Source organism: Globicephala melas, chromosome X (assembly GCF_963455315.2).
Source record: "Globicephala melas chromosome X, mGloMel1.2, whole genome shotgun sequence".
In the NCBI taxonomy this organism is placed as follows: domain Eukaryota; kingdom Metazoa; phylum Chordata; class Mammalia; order Artiodactyla; family Delphinidae; genus Globicephala; species Globicephala melas.
The window spans coordinates 110,173,580-110,190,317 of NC_083335.1; the positions used below are offsets into that span (position 1 = coordinate 110,173,580).

The following is a 16,738-nucleotide window of genomic DNA, read 5'->3' on the forward strand; positions in this document are numbered from 1 at the left end:
AGACAAAGGCCTTCCTCCTGGACACATGCCAGGTGCAGTGATGATCTGGCTGAAAGATGCTCCGTTCATCTGTCAGTCACAGAGGTGGGAGCTCTCTGAGGACAGGCCCGTTTCTGCCATGCGCACTGGGGTAGCCTTAGTATCTAGCTCTGTGTGCGGCACAGAGTAGTTGCTCAGTCATAATGGAGTGAGTGAGTGAGTGAGCAGACTGATGACTGAAGAAGATATTGTCTCCATTGAGCAATGCTTCTGGAAACAGAATGGTCCGGGGCTCTGTGAGTCATCTGGAGAAACAGAAGCTTGCTCTCCATCTCCAGGGGGTTAAGAATCTAATGGTAGGGTGATGGTCAGAGTATTGCGGTACAGCCAGAGAAGGAGGCTGCCCTCTCTTGTCTTCTGGAATCAACGACCAGCATTCACTTGCGCAAGGATATTGTACCTTGAGATAACTGCTTATAGTATTGTGACTGCAAGAATGTTTTATCTGCCAAAATGGACTTGGATTTGTGGAAGAAAGAGGATTCCTCCTTTACTCATCTTTCTGTAGCTTTTAAAGATTTATGAATATAGCTGTTGAAGGGGGAAAGAAGAATCACGTTTCTCTTTCCTCCATAATAGCTTGTTAGACCGAGGAGGAGGTGATTTCTTTCATTCAGTTTGAATCACGTTGATGGGATAACCAAAGGATGTAAACAGCCTTCATAAATGATGAAGCGTAATCCCGACCTAAAGGATGATTATTAAGGAAAAGAGGTGCTTATGGCATAAGAACCTTCCCTTACTCCTGTTGATGCTCTTTAAAAAATTTGTTTTACTTTTGTTTTAGACCTAGAAGGGTTTGATTCCGTGGTGTCATCTACTGAGAAACTCAGTCACCCAACCACAAGCAGACCGAAAGCCACGGGGAGGAGGCCTCCGTCCCAGTCCCTGACGTCCGTAAGTGCCTCCTCACTTGCCGACAGCTGGAAGGCAGGAAAGATCAGGGACTCTAGCTACGAACTGTTCTGCAAGCAGCTGATTCGAGGACACGCTGGGAGAGGGCGGTCATGAGATGCGCTGCTGACCAGAAGTGATTTGAGAGTCTTCTGGAATCAAGCAGTGATTCTTTCTTTTTGTTCTCTGTGTATCTGCCAGCGAGGTGGGGAACCCCTAGTCCCACTTTCCTTCTCTCTCCTTCCAGACGGATTCTTGTTTGAACCCAAAATGAAATTGGTAAGAACAAAATGGCATGTTTTCTGGTGGGAAAGGAGAGCAAGGCTGGTTTGGTCTGTGAACAAAAGAGAACTTTACTTTAAAAAAAAAAAAAAAAAAAAGCAAAAGAAAGGGATCTGCCGCTCTACAGCACTTGGCAGTGGCCCAGGCTTTTTCTCCCAAAGCCCCGTCCTTGGCATTCCTCCACGGAACCCCGCACAGACCTTTAGGAGATGGGTTTTAAACATACGAGGCACCTGGTCGTGCAGGAGACAACAGTCAGAACGCTCCGGATAACCCATGGAAGTTTTTGTTTGGGTCATTTTGAACAACTTTGTTTCTTATTAGAAAACCTGTAACACATTTATTGTACCACATTTGAAGCAAGAAATGCATAAAAAAGCAGGTAATAGAAGTAAGTAATCCTGCTCCCGCAAGCTAAGAACTGTTAACCTCTTGCTGTATATCTTTTATTTCTTCAAAAATGGGATCACACAGAACACGTGGCTTTAGAAGTTGCATTTCCCCCTTACACTGTACACCTTTCCCCTGTCATTACACATCCTTCCGTCACGTCACAGTGAATGGCTGCCTGGAGTTCTAGCCTGGGAATATATGAGCGTTTATCTAGCCAGTGCGCCGTCACTGGACATCTATGTTGTTTCCATTCATCATAAACACTGAAGTGAATGTCATTGTAGAAAAATCTTGGTGCTTCTGCAAGCAGTGTATGTGTGTGTGTATATCTCTGTCTGTCTATCTATTTATCTCTATATATCAGATTGCCTTGTCCTTGCTGGGAATGCAGGACTAAGGCCTTTGGACCTTCACCCAGATGCCAGGGAATTAACCTTTTTCAGGTTTCCCAGGACACTTTTTACTAACTCTACCTAAGGGGTCATCATTTAGAAGAAAAAGAATGCCACTTCCTTTGAACGTCTTCTCTCATATCCACTGGGTCTGGAAGTGTGGTTTGAGTCATCCTATTTTTCCTCTTTGTAGGAAACATATCTGTGTATTACCATCTTTGGGGGAGAAAGACTTGAAACAGTGGCTTACTTTTTCACTCTTATATAGAGTACTGTGTCAACACCACCTTCTTTCCCCTTTCCCTCTCACCTCTCCCCACCCTCATAAACACACAGCCTATTTAATTGCTTCTTAGTATCTCTGTATTTAAATTTTTAATCCTACCTCCCATATCTTCTCTATAAATCCTTCATCATTTTTGTTTCCCCTCCAAATCCTTCCTAACTTTTCAAGATCTAGAGGGCCTTGAGGCATCAGAATTAAATACAGAGAAATTTGAATTACCACCCCCCATCCCAGCCTTGGTCCCTACATCCCATGTCTGAGAGTTTGTATATATTTGGGGGAGACCTGGTAAAGGCATCTCATCTTCTCTGCACTTTTAGATTACACATTGATTCATTCACTCATTCAACACACACTGATGGGCATCTCCTATAGGCTAAGCTCTGTGCCAGGTACCAAGGCTGCAACTGGGAATAAGAGGTACATGGTTCTTGACCACAGGAAGCTTATGGCAATGGTGGCTCAAAGTTTGACATTTGATATGGAACAATTTTACTCGTGGACTTAAAACAGCAGGATACATTTGTGCTTTAAAGAAGTATAATTACTGTACTCGCTTCCCTTCATTCCTATCCATCCCCATATGGATATGTACATTGAATTCATGTTTACTCTTCTTCCTGTTAGCACCTGTAGGTTTTTCATAGCAAAATGGGATTGGTGGATGTGGACATATTCCTAAAAGGCCATTGGAGGGAATGATCGAGGAAATACATTAGTCATGACTCCCCATCCTGGGGCCTCTCAACCTAGTTTGAGCTGTTTATGTTTATCAGATTCAAAGAGCAAGCTTTGATTGGCAGCTCATGAATCATAGGTTATGTAGGAGGAAGCTGCCTTTGGAATAAAATCTCAAAATGAAAGGATACAGGCATTGTAAGGTAATTAAGCTTAGATTAAAAGAAAGCTTGGTTGGAGGCGGGTGTTATTCTAGGTAATTGGATTTTCAGATTAAATGAAGATTAACAAACAAGACCTTTTCATTTTAAAACATTGCTTTAAAATTCCCTACATGTATTGCTTAGTAAGTAAACAGAAGAAAACAACCAGTATTTGTAACTGGGATTTTTTTCTATAATGGTGCCAAGCAGTGATTCTAAATATGATTATTTTCCCACCACAGGGATAGAAGGCATAGAGGTAAGGCTGAATATGAACTCACCTAAAGATATCTCTGGAAGATTCTTCGTTTAAAAAGATTCCTTGCCACAGGAACTCTTATTTTCCTCTGCTTTGTCCTAAAATAGGGAAATTCTAGTACAGTAATCATTTTTGACCAAGTGATTCAAGTGAATTGGTTTACATTCATCCAGCTTTTGATCTTCACAGCGAGGCAGAAAGAGTAGGAGTGTTATCCCTATCTTTTACCAAGAGATGCTGCCATTCTGTAAGTACACCTTAGCAAAGATGGAATCCAAAATGGATAATGATTGTCCACAGCAATGAGGGCAGCGTTTTAGCCGCAGGCACCAAATTAGACGTGAGCTTGCTGTGCTGGCAGGCAGGGCTGTTCTCTGGGGCTGCAGAAACGCTGGTCACTGATCCGCAGGGGTAGTGATCCTTTGCCCCCGGAAATGGTTTCCTCTCAGACAAGTCCTTTTAGACACTTCACTATGCAATAGACCCGGTGGTTCTGGAAAAGGATCCGGAGGGAATGGAGGAGAGGCAGGTTAGAGGCAGCTTCCTCTCCACCTGTGTGTCCTTCCCCACTGGACTGTCAACCCTGTGAGAGCAGGGACCATGTCTGGCATGTCACTGTTAAGTTCAGTACCAAGCTGAGTGCTTGGCACACGGCAGCAAATGTTTACAAAAAAAGAGAGAGGCTCTGAGCAGGAAAAGATGGATGACAGATGCTCACATGGATGAAATGACCAACGGGCATCAGTGGAAAGATCCCATAGAAAGAAAGATCCCTGGTCTAGGAAATCTTAGTCTCAGTTCTGCCACTCTCTCTAGCACACAGATAATAGCACACTTTCTGCCCCGTGGTTATAATGAGGAGACAAACAAAATAGAAGTGTCAGTGCTTTGAAAGGCACACTGCATTATGTTAACAAAAGCTATGTCAGCTAAGGTGTAATTCTGACAAGAGCGTTTTCTTTTGGCTTTATCCAGTCTTCCCTTTCAAGCCCTGATATCTTTGACTCCCCAAGTCCTGAAGAAGATAAAGAAGAACACGTTTCGCTTGCACACAGAGGAGTGGACGCATCAAAGAAAACTTCAAAGACTGTTACCATATCCCAAGTGAGTGGCCAGCCATGGCGAGGGTGTCCTGACAGCACGGGATCCCTGCCTTTACGTGTATGCTCTGATGATGAGTTATAAACCAAACAAGGATAAACAGATGTCTTAGTCATGTGGGGCTGCTAAAACAAAGTGCCATAGATTGGGTGACTTATAAACAATAGAAATTTATTTCTCACATTTCTGGTGGCTGGACGCCCAAGACCAGGGTGCCAGCATGGTCAGGTTCTGATGAGGGATCTCTTCAGGGTTGTAGACTTCTCATTGTGTCCTCACATGGAGGAAATAGAGTGAGAGAGCTCTCTGGGGTCCCTTTTAGAAGGGCACTAACCCCGTTCATGAGAGCTCCACCCTCATGACCTAATCACCTTCCAAAGGTTCTATCTCCCAATACCGTCACAGCGGGGGTTAGGATTTTCATATGAATTTTGGAAGGACACAAACATTCAGTCCGTTGCAGCAGGCAACACAAGTTTTTGTCATTCTTTGGTGACAGTGACTTTGGTAATCAAAATCCCTAAGGAATGTGACAGTCTCCAAAACTGGGCAGAAACCCATGTTTTCTCTTGTGGTTTGATCTCCTCTTCATACCATCAACCATACATACACACACACACACACACACACACACACACACACACACACAATGCCCTCGCACACCACCACCACCACCACCACCACCACCATCACCATCACAAGAACCAAAACAACTTTAAAAACCTAGAGGTGTCTAGAAATACTACATTAAATATATTAAATGCTGTGCCCTCTGCCCACAGATTGTGACTTTTATGTTCAAAACTGGTGGTGTCACAGATTATGGTTGGCAGTTCATGAATTTGAATAACTAATGGGATTTCTTAAAGAAAAGCTCATTTGGATTCGTTTATTAGGATAAATCTATAGTCATTTTAATGTTTAAAATGTTTAAAAACATTAATTTCATTGCACACCCAGGGGATGGTATAGCTCTTTTATTACTGACTTGTGAGGAACAAAGAACACATTGTTTAGCAACTGCATGTGGCTTCTGAAGGGTACCCTGTACAAGTTCTGTTCGTCCTATGATTGTGAAGTAAGATTTTAAAATTCCATTTTCTCATGCTAAGAGAACCCAATCAATTGGACTTATTTTCTGTAAACATTAGCAGCTGCCTTCTGTCTAAAAGCAGAAAATGGAAGTCATTTTTAAAGCACTCGAAGCACGAATTAACACAAAGAAATCAAAGGTGATGTGGAATTTTCTTCTGATAGATTTAAGAATTTATATGTATAGCTTTTCTTAAAAATCTGATATAGTCAGCAAAAATATGATCCTATAAAACAGATCGATTGTAATTATTCACAAAACTGAAGCAGTCTTCCTTTATAAAAGGCTTCCATTTACAGAAATTGGATTTAGATCCGTTTTTTCTGGTGACCATAGGAATGCCTATAGTTGCAGCCTCTCCGACGTCCCTAGGGTGTCTCTATAGTGACATCTACTGGTGGGCAGTGGCTCATCACGTTGCTGAGTTGCACTGTTCTATCCCATTAGCCTATTTCACTTGCCTGGAGTTGTCATGTCTTGTTTATTGCTTCTAGAAATTCCACCTGAACTAATTTGATCAGGGCATTTGGTGGCCTATACTCTGTGAGGGCTTATAACGAGTGCTTGTTAGCTGAAATGGGACGGGAGAGCGAGTCACGTAGGAAATGCAAAAAGAAGCATTGATTGAAAAAGTGCCTGGAAGTCAGTCAGTGTGAGCACATCGGTGGGCTGAGGGAGGTGCGTGATAATGCAAGGTGGGAAATGGGGAAAAGTATGAACCCAGGAATAGAAAAGAAGCGAAGGAAATCAGGTCAGGAGAGCACGAATCTTCAGACTCAGGCAGCCACGGTCACTGTACCAGGCCTGAGGGTCCAGCTGATGGGGAGGGAATTGAATCTCAGTTCTGCTGCTTATGAGCTGTGAGACTTGGGGAATTTCTCAGCCACATCCCTAAGCCTCAGTTTCCTGCTCCGTCAAGCTGTGTGCCAACTAATCCTCATTTCAGTTGTCCAGCCCGCGTCCGGCATATAACCAGAGCTCCGTAAATGTCAGTCCCTCGCCCCTCTGACTATGACTCCTGCTAACAATAAGCACAGGATGGTGGATCGCTCTCCCTGGCAGCAGAAAGTGATTTTCCTCAATGATAAGTTGGCAGAGAAAAGGCGAGCAGCAAGGCTGGGAATGATGGCCCATCTGCTTCTGGCTGACTCTGCCCAGTTTCTCCCTGTAGCACAGCCTGAATCCAGACTCTGCCTCCTCACTGTGCCAACCCAGCCTCGTCTTGGCTCCCGGCCTGGGCGCCGGCAGCCTCAGCTCCCTCCCCTCCCCCGCTTCACCCCCCAATGTCCCGTCTACTACCTGCCCCCATCCGCCACACCCCACCTGTGATCTCACCTTCCCTTGCAGCTGCTGCCTCCCCTAGGCCTGCTTTGTGCCCCTGTTCCCCCGACCCATGACCGTTGTGTTCCCTGTGCCCTCCAGGCCCCCTCAGGGCACTTCTCCATCAGGCCTCCCCTGCCTGCCTCCTCCGTCTTCAGCCTTGGCTCTTACCCTCAAGACACCTCCCAGCTCAGGGTCTCCCCCATCTTTGAAAGCAAACAAAACCCTTCCTTGATCCTGCCTCCTCCTGAGGCTTCTCCACGAACAGCCTCTCCCTTTCTCCCATCTTCTTTCCTCAGCCGAGTGTTTGGAAAGAGAGTTCTAAACTTGCAGGCCACGCCCCTCATGTCCCATGCAGGCGCTCACCTGCCTTGATCAGATTTCAGTCTCCCTTGGCTCCACCAAATGGGCTCCCCCCTAATTCTCATCTCAGCATCCTCTGGAAACTCCTCCAGGAGACTTCCATGACCCAGGCCCCCTCCTGGTCTGGCTCCATCCCCTCTCAGCACTTTGTCCCAGTCCCCAAGGGCTCTCCCCTCTCCCTCCACCTCTTCAACTTGGGGCGTCCGCAGGGTCCGTCATTGTGCCTCTTCTCATTCTTCGTCATCCACCCCCATGGCTTGCACTGCCTCTGGTGATTTCTCTGGCCCAGCTCACTTTTTCAGTCATCGGCTCTACCCATTGGCCTTCCCCCTTGGCCATCCCTCAGGCTCCTAAAATTCCGTGTGTCCAAAACTGAGATCACTGTTTGGGCCTTCAGTCTGTTCTTCCTCCCATGAAAGGGTCAACCCTAACGCCTCCTTCCTCCATCCCCACCCATGGCCCTTGATCCGTACTTCCTCCTCGCCCACTACGGCCTGTCCAGGACCACATCCTCCTGGCCTTGGGGTGCCTGCTCTGGGAGGGCAGGGACTGCGTCTCTTGGTTGGATGAGCCTGCCATTGCCGCATCTTTCAAAGCTGTCTTCTCTCTATCCTCTTGGCCGCCGCCTGAGTCAAACCCTCACCATTTTTAGCTTTCACCGTATGAGTCTCCTAGCAATTGTCTAGACCTCCAGACCCACCAGACCTTCAGCCCTTCTGCAGCCACAGTGATCTTGAGCTCAGCAGGCGATCTTTTTAACCCTTTCCGCAAGCCCCCTGTGTGCGCCCTACCTCTCTCTTGCCCCCCTGACATTCTGGCTTCCCGTGAATGCAGTTCACTCTCGGGTCTCCAGGCCTCTGCTAGCACGCTCCCTCCTCTAGAACTTCCCCTGCCCCCCCCCCGCCCCCCACTTACTCTTCTCTGACCTCCTCCTCCAGGATGAGGCTGTCGGCTCCTGCCTGATGCCCTCCCTCTGGGATGCTTGGTCCCTTGTGTATATTCTGTATATATATTCTGTATATACTTCTGCGGCGCTGTGTGCCTCCCACCCTGCGTGCACGCTCCCCCCTCATCTACAGTGTGTTGGTTGGTCTGTCTGTCTGCACCTCACTGGGTTCTAAGCTCCTTGAGGGCCAAGAAAATGTTTTGCTCACTTCAGGGTTTGCAGAGCCTAGCGGGTACATGGGCCTCTGGATGTGTACATTAAACCAGTCAGGAACTACCTGTTCAGAAAGGTGGTCAAATTTAAAGTTCATAAGGGGATGCCTGCACCAAGTAGGCCCTGGGGGCTTGTGGATGAAGGAATGAGTGAGTGAGTGGAGTATACGGAGGGCTGCGGGGACGGGGATGTAGATAGCGGGTTTTAGTAAACAGGACGGGGAGGTGCAGCACACGAATCCCTAGCCTGAATCCTCTCTGTCCTCACTCATCACAGGTGTCCGACAACAAAGCCTCGCTGCCGCCCAAGCCGGGGACCATGGCTGCGGGCAGTGGCGGGCCGGCCCCTCTGTCCTCAGCAGCATCCTCTCCCCTGTCGTCCTCTCTGGGAGCAGTTGGACACAGAGCCAACTCCCCGTCTCTGTTCGGCGCGGAAGGAAAACCAAAGATGGAGCCTCCAGCCAGCAGCCAGGCGGCCGTGGAGGAGCTGAGGACACAGGTCCGGGAGCTGAGGGGCATCGTCGAGACCATGAAGGACCAGCAGAAGTGAGTGTCTGCGGCCCCTTCTGTAACTGCCTCCGGGGGTTGCCTTCCACCGGCTCAGGGCCTGGTTCTGCCACCTTGGGGCCCAGCCTGTCCCTGAGGGTGGGCCGCCTCCCTGGGGATGGTGGCAGCAGGGCTGGGAGTGGGGGTGTGAACCCGAGGAGCTTCACTGAGCTCAGCTCCACTTGTAAACTGGGCCAGCTGCACACGGGCTGGCGCCGGGGCATAGGGGGAGGAGTTAGCTACAAGGGACGTGCTCAGCAGGCTGCGAAAAAGAAAGATCATCAAATCCCCAGAAGACACCACGGCAGTGGTGCATACACCACTTCTTAATAATCCCAACAGCCAGCTTTTCTTCTAGCACCAGAAAAATGGCAATTCCTTCAGTTAGCTGCCCCATGAAGGAATTGGCTTGCGTTTAGGGGTACAATGTATGCAAAAGATGCAGGGACTCTTTAAACCTGAGGCTTGACACTCATCAAGATGTTCTCACCAGGAGACTCGAGTGGCCTCTGTGCATGCCTGCACATACGCACTCCGCATCTCTGATCCTCAGGGGGCGCTTAGATAGGGAGAGGGACCTGCAAGCCAAAATAAATATCACACGCATATCACCCAGGATGCTGTGTGCAGTTAAAAAATAATGGTAAAAGGATTAGAAGTCAGGAGGCACTTATCTGAATAAACGGAGGCGCAGAGAGTTTAGGGATCCGTTGGCTCTTTCTGGAGGGAACGGGGGAGGCATCTCGAGGTGTTTCCTGAGTAGGATTTCGAAAGCCGACCTAGCATTGCCAAGAGCAGAGCACCCCAGCAGAGGGCACAGCACGGGCAGGTTCACAGGCGCATGGAGCGGCCCGGCAGGTCAGTGCACTCCTGGTGCCTGGCCGCCCGGATCGGGAGGAGCCCGGGGCAGTGGCGGGCAATGGGGCCACAGACCCGCAGTCACACCTTCGGGAGGATGCCTGCAGCTGGAGGGCCCTGAAGTGTTTTGTGTACTTTGGGGAATAATTGGGTTAAACAAAGTTACTTTCTTCTCCGAAGGACTGCTCAGAGCCTTCACTGTGCATGGGAAGATGGAGGATAACGTATGCAGTGTTTCCCAAACGTACTTAATCACGGAGTCCATTTTTTCCCTAGAACATTCTAGGACAAGGCTTCCATGGAACTCACTTTGAGTACTATGGCTCTATTCGCTTCTGTTCCACTCAGGCTGGAGGTGTCATATGAATTGGGGGCCTCTTGGACTCACCCCCTGCCTGGAAGGGGCTCATCAGATAAATATGCAGAACCACAGGATGGGACTAGAGCGGGTCTTGAGGGGCCAGCCAGGCTGCCCCTAACTCTTCCAAGTCCCCAACTCGTATCTGACCTGGCACAGTATAGCTTTGCATACCCAAAGGCCCCATCCGTGTCCAGGCGGCAGGTGTCCCCTGCCTGGACAGTGACCCGACAGCACCAGTACATCCCAGAGCACTGGTTCTCAGCCTTCTGAACAAGACAGGTCAGACACTCCTGGATCCAGGGCTTCGTCCCTTGGGGCCCTCGCTCTGAAAAGTGCCCGGAACTTTTCTGAAATGGCCTGTGCCTGAGTCTGGAGTGCAGAATCGCCAGTGCCTTGGGGCCACTCCACCCCTTTGTTCCTCTCTCCACTGTGAACCCGGGCATGGATGGCTGCACTTGTCCTTCCCCAGCCAACATCTTCTTGAATCAGACATCACAGTGGCCCCTCTCCAAGGCCTGCCCTTCACAGCCTTCCTCAGCTTGGCCCTCACGCCCAGGAGCACTGGGTCCCCCCCAGTCTTCCACCTTAGCTCTTGACGTCACTTTCCTTTCAGCCTTTGGCTCAAGTCTGTGCTGATTCCCGTCATCCCCAAACATCCAGTTCTCACCTCCCTGCTTCTGTCCTGGCTCTTCTCCATCAACTCCCCCATCTTCCTCCCTCCTCGTAGACGTACCCTTTTTTACTAGTTCAAGACTTAGCGACTATCTTCGCACCTCCCTCCCCAGCTAACTCCCCAACCTGGACTGCTGGAGCATAGCGTGTGCTTGAATAAATGCAGGAACGCAGCACAGGTGGTTAATATCAGAGAACCCAACGTGTTGACAGCAGTGCTGGGACACTGACCCAAGTGCAGGGACCATCGTGGTGCTCATCTGAAGTGAGCAAATGCTACATAACATCGACCTTGTTTCTTGTGCTGGTTCTGCGGTGTTTGTGTTTTGATTTTCCAGTCCAGTTTATAAAAACGTGTGCGTAAAATGGAGTGTCTGATACCCTAAAATGGAGTACAGCTCTCTGACCAGAGTTAGGATGGTTGCAGTGTCCTAAGTGTAGAGCCTGAGTTTGCAAGATGATTAGTTTTGTTCTACTTCCCTGTTTCCTGTTGGGAAGGGCACTGGGCTGTGTGTTCTAACTCGTGTCTACTTTCTCTATGACATGATTACCATATCGTTAGTTCAGTTCTTTTACCTCCAAGGTTTCGGGTGTTACTATTTGCACGATTTTGTGAGAATCTCTGAAAACGTACCAGTAACCTTTCAGTAATGTAAAACTCTGTGAAAATAAAAGAAATATATATGGAGTGGTAAAAATGTCTGCAATGAATATTATTATGTAAGTCCATGTAAAGACCAGTGATTCTATAATAAAGGACTAGTTAGAGGGAAGATGACCGAATATGAGCCTGGATACCTGGAGTGTCGTCATTGGGCAAGTCAGGCCACCTCTCTGGGCCTCAGTTTCCCCATCTTCTTTTAGGAGAAACTTGCACTAAGGGATTTCAAAGGTCATTTCAGACCTACTATTTGATGGCTACATATTTGGGGAGCCCAGAAATAAAGGCCTTTCCATCTGCAACAGGCTTTAAGCAATAGCCGTGCAAAGAAAATATAATGTAATGTTCTGTCCACACTTTCTTTGTAAAAGGATCAGATGGATTTTGTAATGATAAGAGACTTCATATCTCTTGTCGGGGAAGTCTGGGCTTTTGTTTAACTTTGTCATTTGCTTTCCAGACGAGAGATTAAGCAGTTACTGTCAGAGTTGGATGAAGAGAAGAAAATCCGGCTTCGGTTGCAGGTGGGTCCCTTGGGGTCCTGTTGCCCCGTGAGAGGCTCATTTGGGGGTGGGAGCAGAGTCCGGGCTTTATTTTGAAAATAATTGAGGGAGGAGATATGGGGCTATATGTATATGTATAGCTGACTCACTTTGTTTTAAAGCAGAAACTAACACATCATTGTAAAGCAATTATACTCCAATAAAGATGTTAAAAAAAAAAGAAAAGAAATGATAGTTACTTCTCTACCAATTTCGATGCGCTTCCTGTGAGAATTTTCTTAGAACTATATAGCCCCCCTTCACATCCTCTCCTGGGATCCAGGAAGTCTTGGGGAAGGGAGGCATTAGCAAACGTGCCCCAAGTTGGGTTTCTCATTTGGAATTTATCTGAAACATCTCCTCTGTGAAAAGTTCCCCTCAGTTTTCAGAGGCCTCATTGTCGTAACTGCCAGAGGGCATATGGTGCCAGGGAGACCCCATTGGCGCTTCTGTCATGCCGCTATTGGGACCCCAAGGACCACAGCCGGCCACACTTGGCACTTGCTCCTTATCTCTTTGCTTCTCCCTGACAGCCGTGTCAGTCCTGCAGGGCATCAGAGCTGTGTCACCCTCTCTTTAGCCTCCCTCTGATCTAACTCAGCCTTTACCAAAGGGTAGAGAGTGTATAGGAGTTGGGAATGGTAGGCTTTCAGCTCTCATGCAGTTGGTGCCCTTGGTGGTGACTGGGATCCATGGTGCTTAAAGGATAGGTAACTGCTTGTCATCACTTTGCGGGTGCTGATAGACACCCCCTTGGGCCCAACCACAGCTGCCTTCCAGACCTGCCAAGTGGTCAGTGTGTCAGGACACGCTGCTCCACCCTCTGGCCAAGGAACTGAAATTACTGTTGTATCATTGCTTTTGACAAATTTTGGATACTGGTAGCCTGGGAATTCAAACATCCCCCCTTTCCTAGCACTTCGAGTTGGTGTGCCTGTTCTTTAGGTTTATGTCAATTTCTGGCATCATGATCAACTCTTCATTCAGATGTCATTTCACCCATTTCCCCTTTCAAATTATCAGGTTGATTATTTGCTCTCAATCAACCAGGTTGCTTATCTTTCAGCTTTTATCCAACCAGCCAATTCATTGTGATTTTGTTCGGCTCTTGTTTTTCCTTTATAGATGGAAGTTAATGACATAAAGAAAGCTCTTCAATCAAAATGAATACTTGATAAATGAAATGTCGCATTATTCATCCCAAGTCCAAGACTCAAATTTTCCGCCCCAGCCAAAATAACCTTGTGCCAAAAGATGAAAAATTGCCTCAACATGTCCCTGTTTGAAAGATCAGCACAAAAGTCTTGATAGCACAACACAAATTCCATCCAAGAGGAGACTCTTCCCCATGGTATAGTCCTGGGTCTGGCACTGGTTGTGACTTAAACAGAGAAAATTGTGCTAAAGGCTTTTTTACTATGAGATCTCACGTGAAACGAAAACTCAGGCAGTTTAGTCCATAGTGGTACTATTTTGATGATATTTTCCATTAATAAAATGTAATTTTAGAGTCTTCGTTTACAAGCTTTATAATTTTATGATTTTTTTAATCGTGTTTTGCCACAGATTCCCCCAGTGTTTGTATCACACATAGTCCAGAGCGAGCATCCCATTCTTTTGCTTTAGGCGGAAAGCTGCCTCGCTCTGTGTCCCCCTCAAGGAGTCTATTACATATGCAATTTTAGGTCCAACCTGTCCCTCCTCCTGCCAGCAAACCCCACCACCCTAAGATAAATTTTAGCTTATATATGATGGTATATTTACAAAAAGAGAAAGAGAAAATCTGGTATTTGCAATGATCTGTGCCTTCTTTTTACCACCCTCTTGATTGGAGCTTTTGTGATGCAGCTACCATGATTTAAAAAACACACACACGCATTTATTTTTTTTAGTCACTTATCAAAGTCTACTAGAGGCCACTGTCTTCAAAGCTTCTCTCGCCTAACCAAAGGTCCTAAGAGGAGACAGCTGTGAAGTTGGGCGTGCTCTTTGGTACCAGCTGTGACTTTTAAGTTCTCCTAGTTTTAGGTTGTTCATGAACTAGAAATGTCACCCCTGCTTGATTTTTCATCAGCCAAGTTAAACCCCTGCTTCCTGTCCTTTGCACCTTTTGAGTGAACGGAATATGCATTATTAAAGCAAAAATAAATAAAAGTAAAATGCAAATGAAAACAAAGGTGGGGGGGAGTTGTATTATTTCCTGCACTAGGCTATCCACGTGTGCTGTTGTTGAAGGTGTACTCACATGATCTCATTTGCCTTGCTCTCTTGTAACCCCTTCCTCAGGTCCAAGAGAAAGGGGGGAGGCGCTTGTTGAAGTGTAGCCATTGGATCTCTCTTGCATTCATGGAATTGCTTTTTCCGACCCGAGGAAACTGGTGTTTGCTTGTCCGCTGTATCTTTGTAGCCAATGAAGAGTTCAGCTTTAGACTAATGTAACTGTTTTCTCATCCTTAGCAGAAAATAAGGGGAGCATACTGTATTGCAAGATAGTTTGGGGATTGGGGGGTCGGGGGGATGGTCCCTTCATGGCCCCTGAAGGTGTTTTGTGTGTTTCTAAAAAGCTGCTTTGTCCATTCCCTGAGTTTTAGAGCGAAACTACTAAATATGAGTAGATTTGTACAACCACAAAGAATGAGAATTGATAACACTGAAGGAGTGATGCAAAAAAAAAAATCATCACACGTTCTTGATCGTCGAAAGTATTACAAATGAATGTCTCTGCCTCTCTCCCTTCCGCTGCCTTCCTCTTACCTACTTGTTCAACCTTGTTGCCGGAGGCTGCTATTTCCCTCCGAGTATTTCCAGAGCCCTGGACATCCTGGTCCTCCAGGTACGGTTCCAGGATGATGGCAAATTTAAGGGAAGGCAGTGTGTAAAGAAAGAAGCCTCACACCCTTCACTCTCATATCTGGACATTACTGCCTTTCCAGCAGCCTTGCCCTCAGTTTGCTTGGGGCCAGGAGCGCCAAGTTTCCAAGGGCAACATAAAACATTCCTATACCCCTTGACTGTTCTAGGCATTTCTACGTTAAACTTGAAGGCTTTAGAGATTTCCCACCACCAAATATAAGAATGAGGATTGGATTCTTTGACATTTGGATTTCTCATTCACTCATCATGAAAATCCCTAACGGTATAGTTTTATATAATGTGTATACAGAGAAAGATTGTGAATAAATTAAATTGAGAGGTTGGAGTGCCCTCGTGGGGTACTGGCGACCTGAAAAATAGAGCCATTGGCTTTCTTTGTATCAGGAGAGAGAGGAGCAATTCTAGAAGGAGAAGTTGGCGTATCCAGCTTCATTACTGCCCTGTGGGCTAGCCAGCAAGAGGACTCTACAGTCATGGAACTGGATGAGCCACTGCCCGAACAGCCACCATCTTCACTCTTTACAAAATGGGCCTGTGAAGAATATTGAACAGCTTGCAAGTATCACTTTTGAAAAAATTCTTTTGCTTTCAGCATGGACTCGACCAGCATCTGTGGAGATTATTTTTTTGCTTCATTTTCTAAAGTTGTATTTAGAAAAGTCTTAAGTATTGTGCTTTGTAAAGAAGATGATTAAAATGAAGTTTTGTGGAAATATTTTTGTCCAAAGTTGTCATGGTCCAAGAGGAATGATATCTTGGAAGTAAAGTCATTTTCCTCCATTTTCCACAATTCGGTTACTCTCAGAGAAGTGTCTTAATGTCTTCAGAAGAAATGGAATATAGTGCCCCCCTTCCCATCTTTCCCAAGTGAAGAGAAATAATCCAGTAAAATCTGTAGCTGTGAATTCCATTTTTAAGTTGTTCACTTTTACATTCATATTTACGCAGAAAATTCTAGTTAGGTCTAAATTCTTTTTTAGTGTAAAGATCATTAAATTATTATCCAAATAATTGTGTAAAGCCATTTTTATTCATCCACAGCCGTCTAGACAGTATACTCAAGCACATGATTTGTTTCTCCCATAAAGACAGCCTGTATCTATCATCACATGTGTGTCTTTGGTTACTAATGGCAGGCTTTTCTTTCCTTTCGTAACCAGCTCCTTGATGGGAAAACCACAGGGAGTATAATTTACCGCTTACAGTTGCCATGGTCTGTATAAAAATAATCCCCACGTCCCACAAAGGTCTTTGTATTGTAACCTGAGGTCATCATGGTCTCTTTTTTTGTAGTAGATTAGGTTTTAGTCCTCTAGTTATTTTAGCACAAATTAATGTCAAGATGTTTTAGCACCAAGAGGGTTTGGTAAAAAGCTTTTCTCTTTGGTTTTGTACAGACTGTAACAAAGCAACGCGTGTGTGGGTGATAGGTGCTCAGCGTGGCTGGTTGCAGTGTCCAACAGAGGGAAGGCTTGGCGCTTTTGACCCAAGCCAGGGGAAGAAGATGCCGTTCCCAAAACTGGCTCTAATGAGGAAACACAATGACCTAGGCAGAGAAAACTCTTTCCCGGCCAGAAATAAATGTTTGTCACTGGTGTAAGGACAGAGAGGGGTCATGTCTCTTAAGGCGATGAACCTTTGCTGTCATTCCTAGTTCTGTCCCTAGGGTTTCCCAACACGTGGAGCAGAAGGCAGCCTGTGAAGCCAAGGAGAATCCACGAAGCAGATGAAGATTCCTAAGAGGTAGTTTTATTTCATGCCTT

At 46.5% G+C, this 16,738-nt stretch overlaps 1 protein-coding gene across 12 annotated transcripts in view; it reads left to right on the forward strand.

The window, feature by feature from the left end:
* SH3KBP1 (SH3 domain containing kinase binding protein 1) overlaps positions 1-15,930 on the forward strand; it is a 345,587-nt gene extending 329,657 nt beyond the window's left edge. For 4 of the 12 annotated variants that reach the window (XM_060292546.2, XM_060292552.2, XM_060292549.2 and 1 more), the window contains 5 exons: positions 827-936; positions 4,402-4,530; positions 8,739-9,007; positions 12,020-12,083; positions 13,227-15,929. In XM_060292546.2, coding sequence (XP_060148529.1) covers positions 827-936; positions 4,402-4,530; positions 8,739-9,007; positions 12,020-12,083; positions 13,227-13,268 — 614 coding nt within the window. In that variant the 3' untranslated portion in view covers positions 13,269-15,929. Of the gene's footprint in view, positions 1-826; positions 937-4,401; positions 4,531-8,738; positions 9,008-12,019; positions 12,084-13,226 lie in introns of all 12 variants that reach the window. The other 8 variants (XM_070044699.1, XM_060292556.2, XM_060292555.2 and 5 more) reach the window with 4 other exon arrangements.
* The last annotated feature ends 808 nt before the right edge of the window (positions 15,931-16,738 follow it).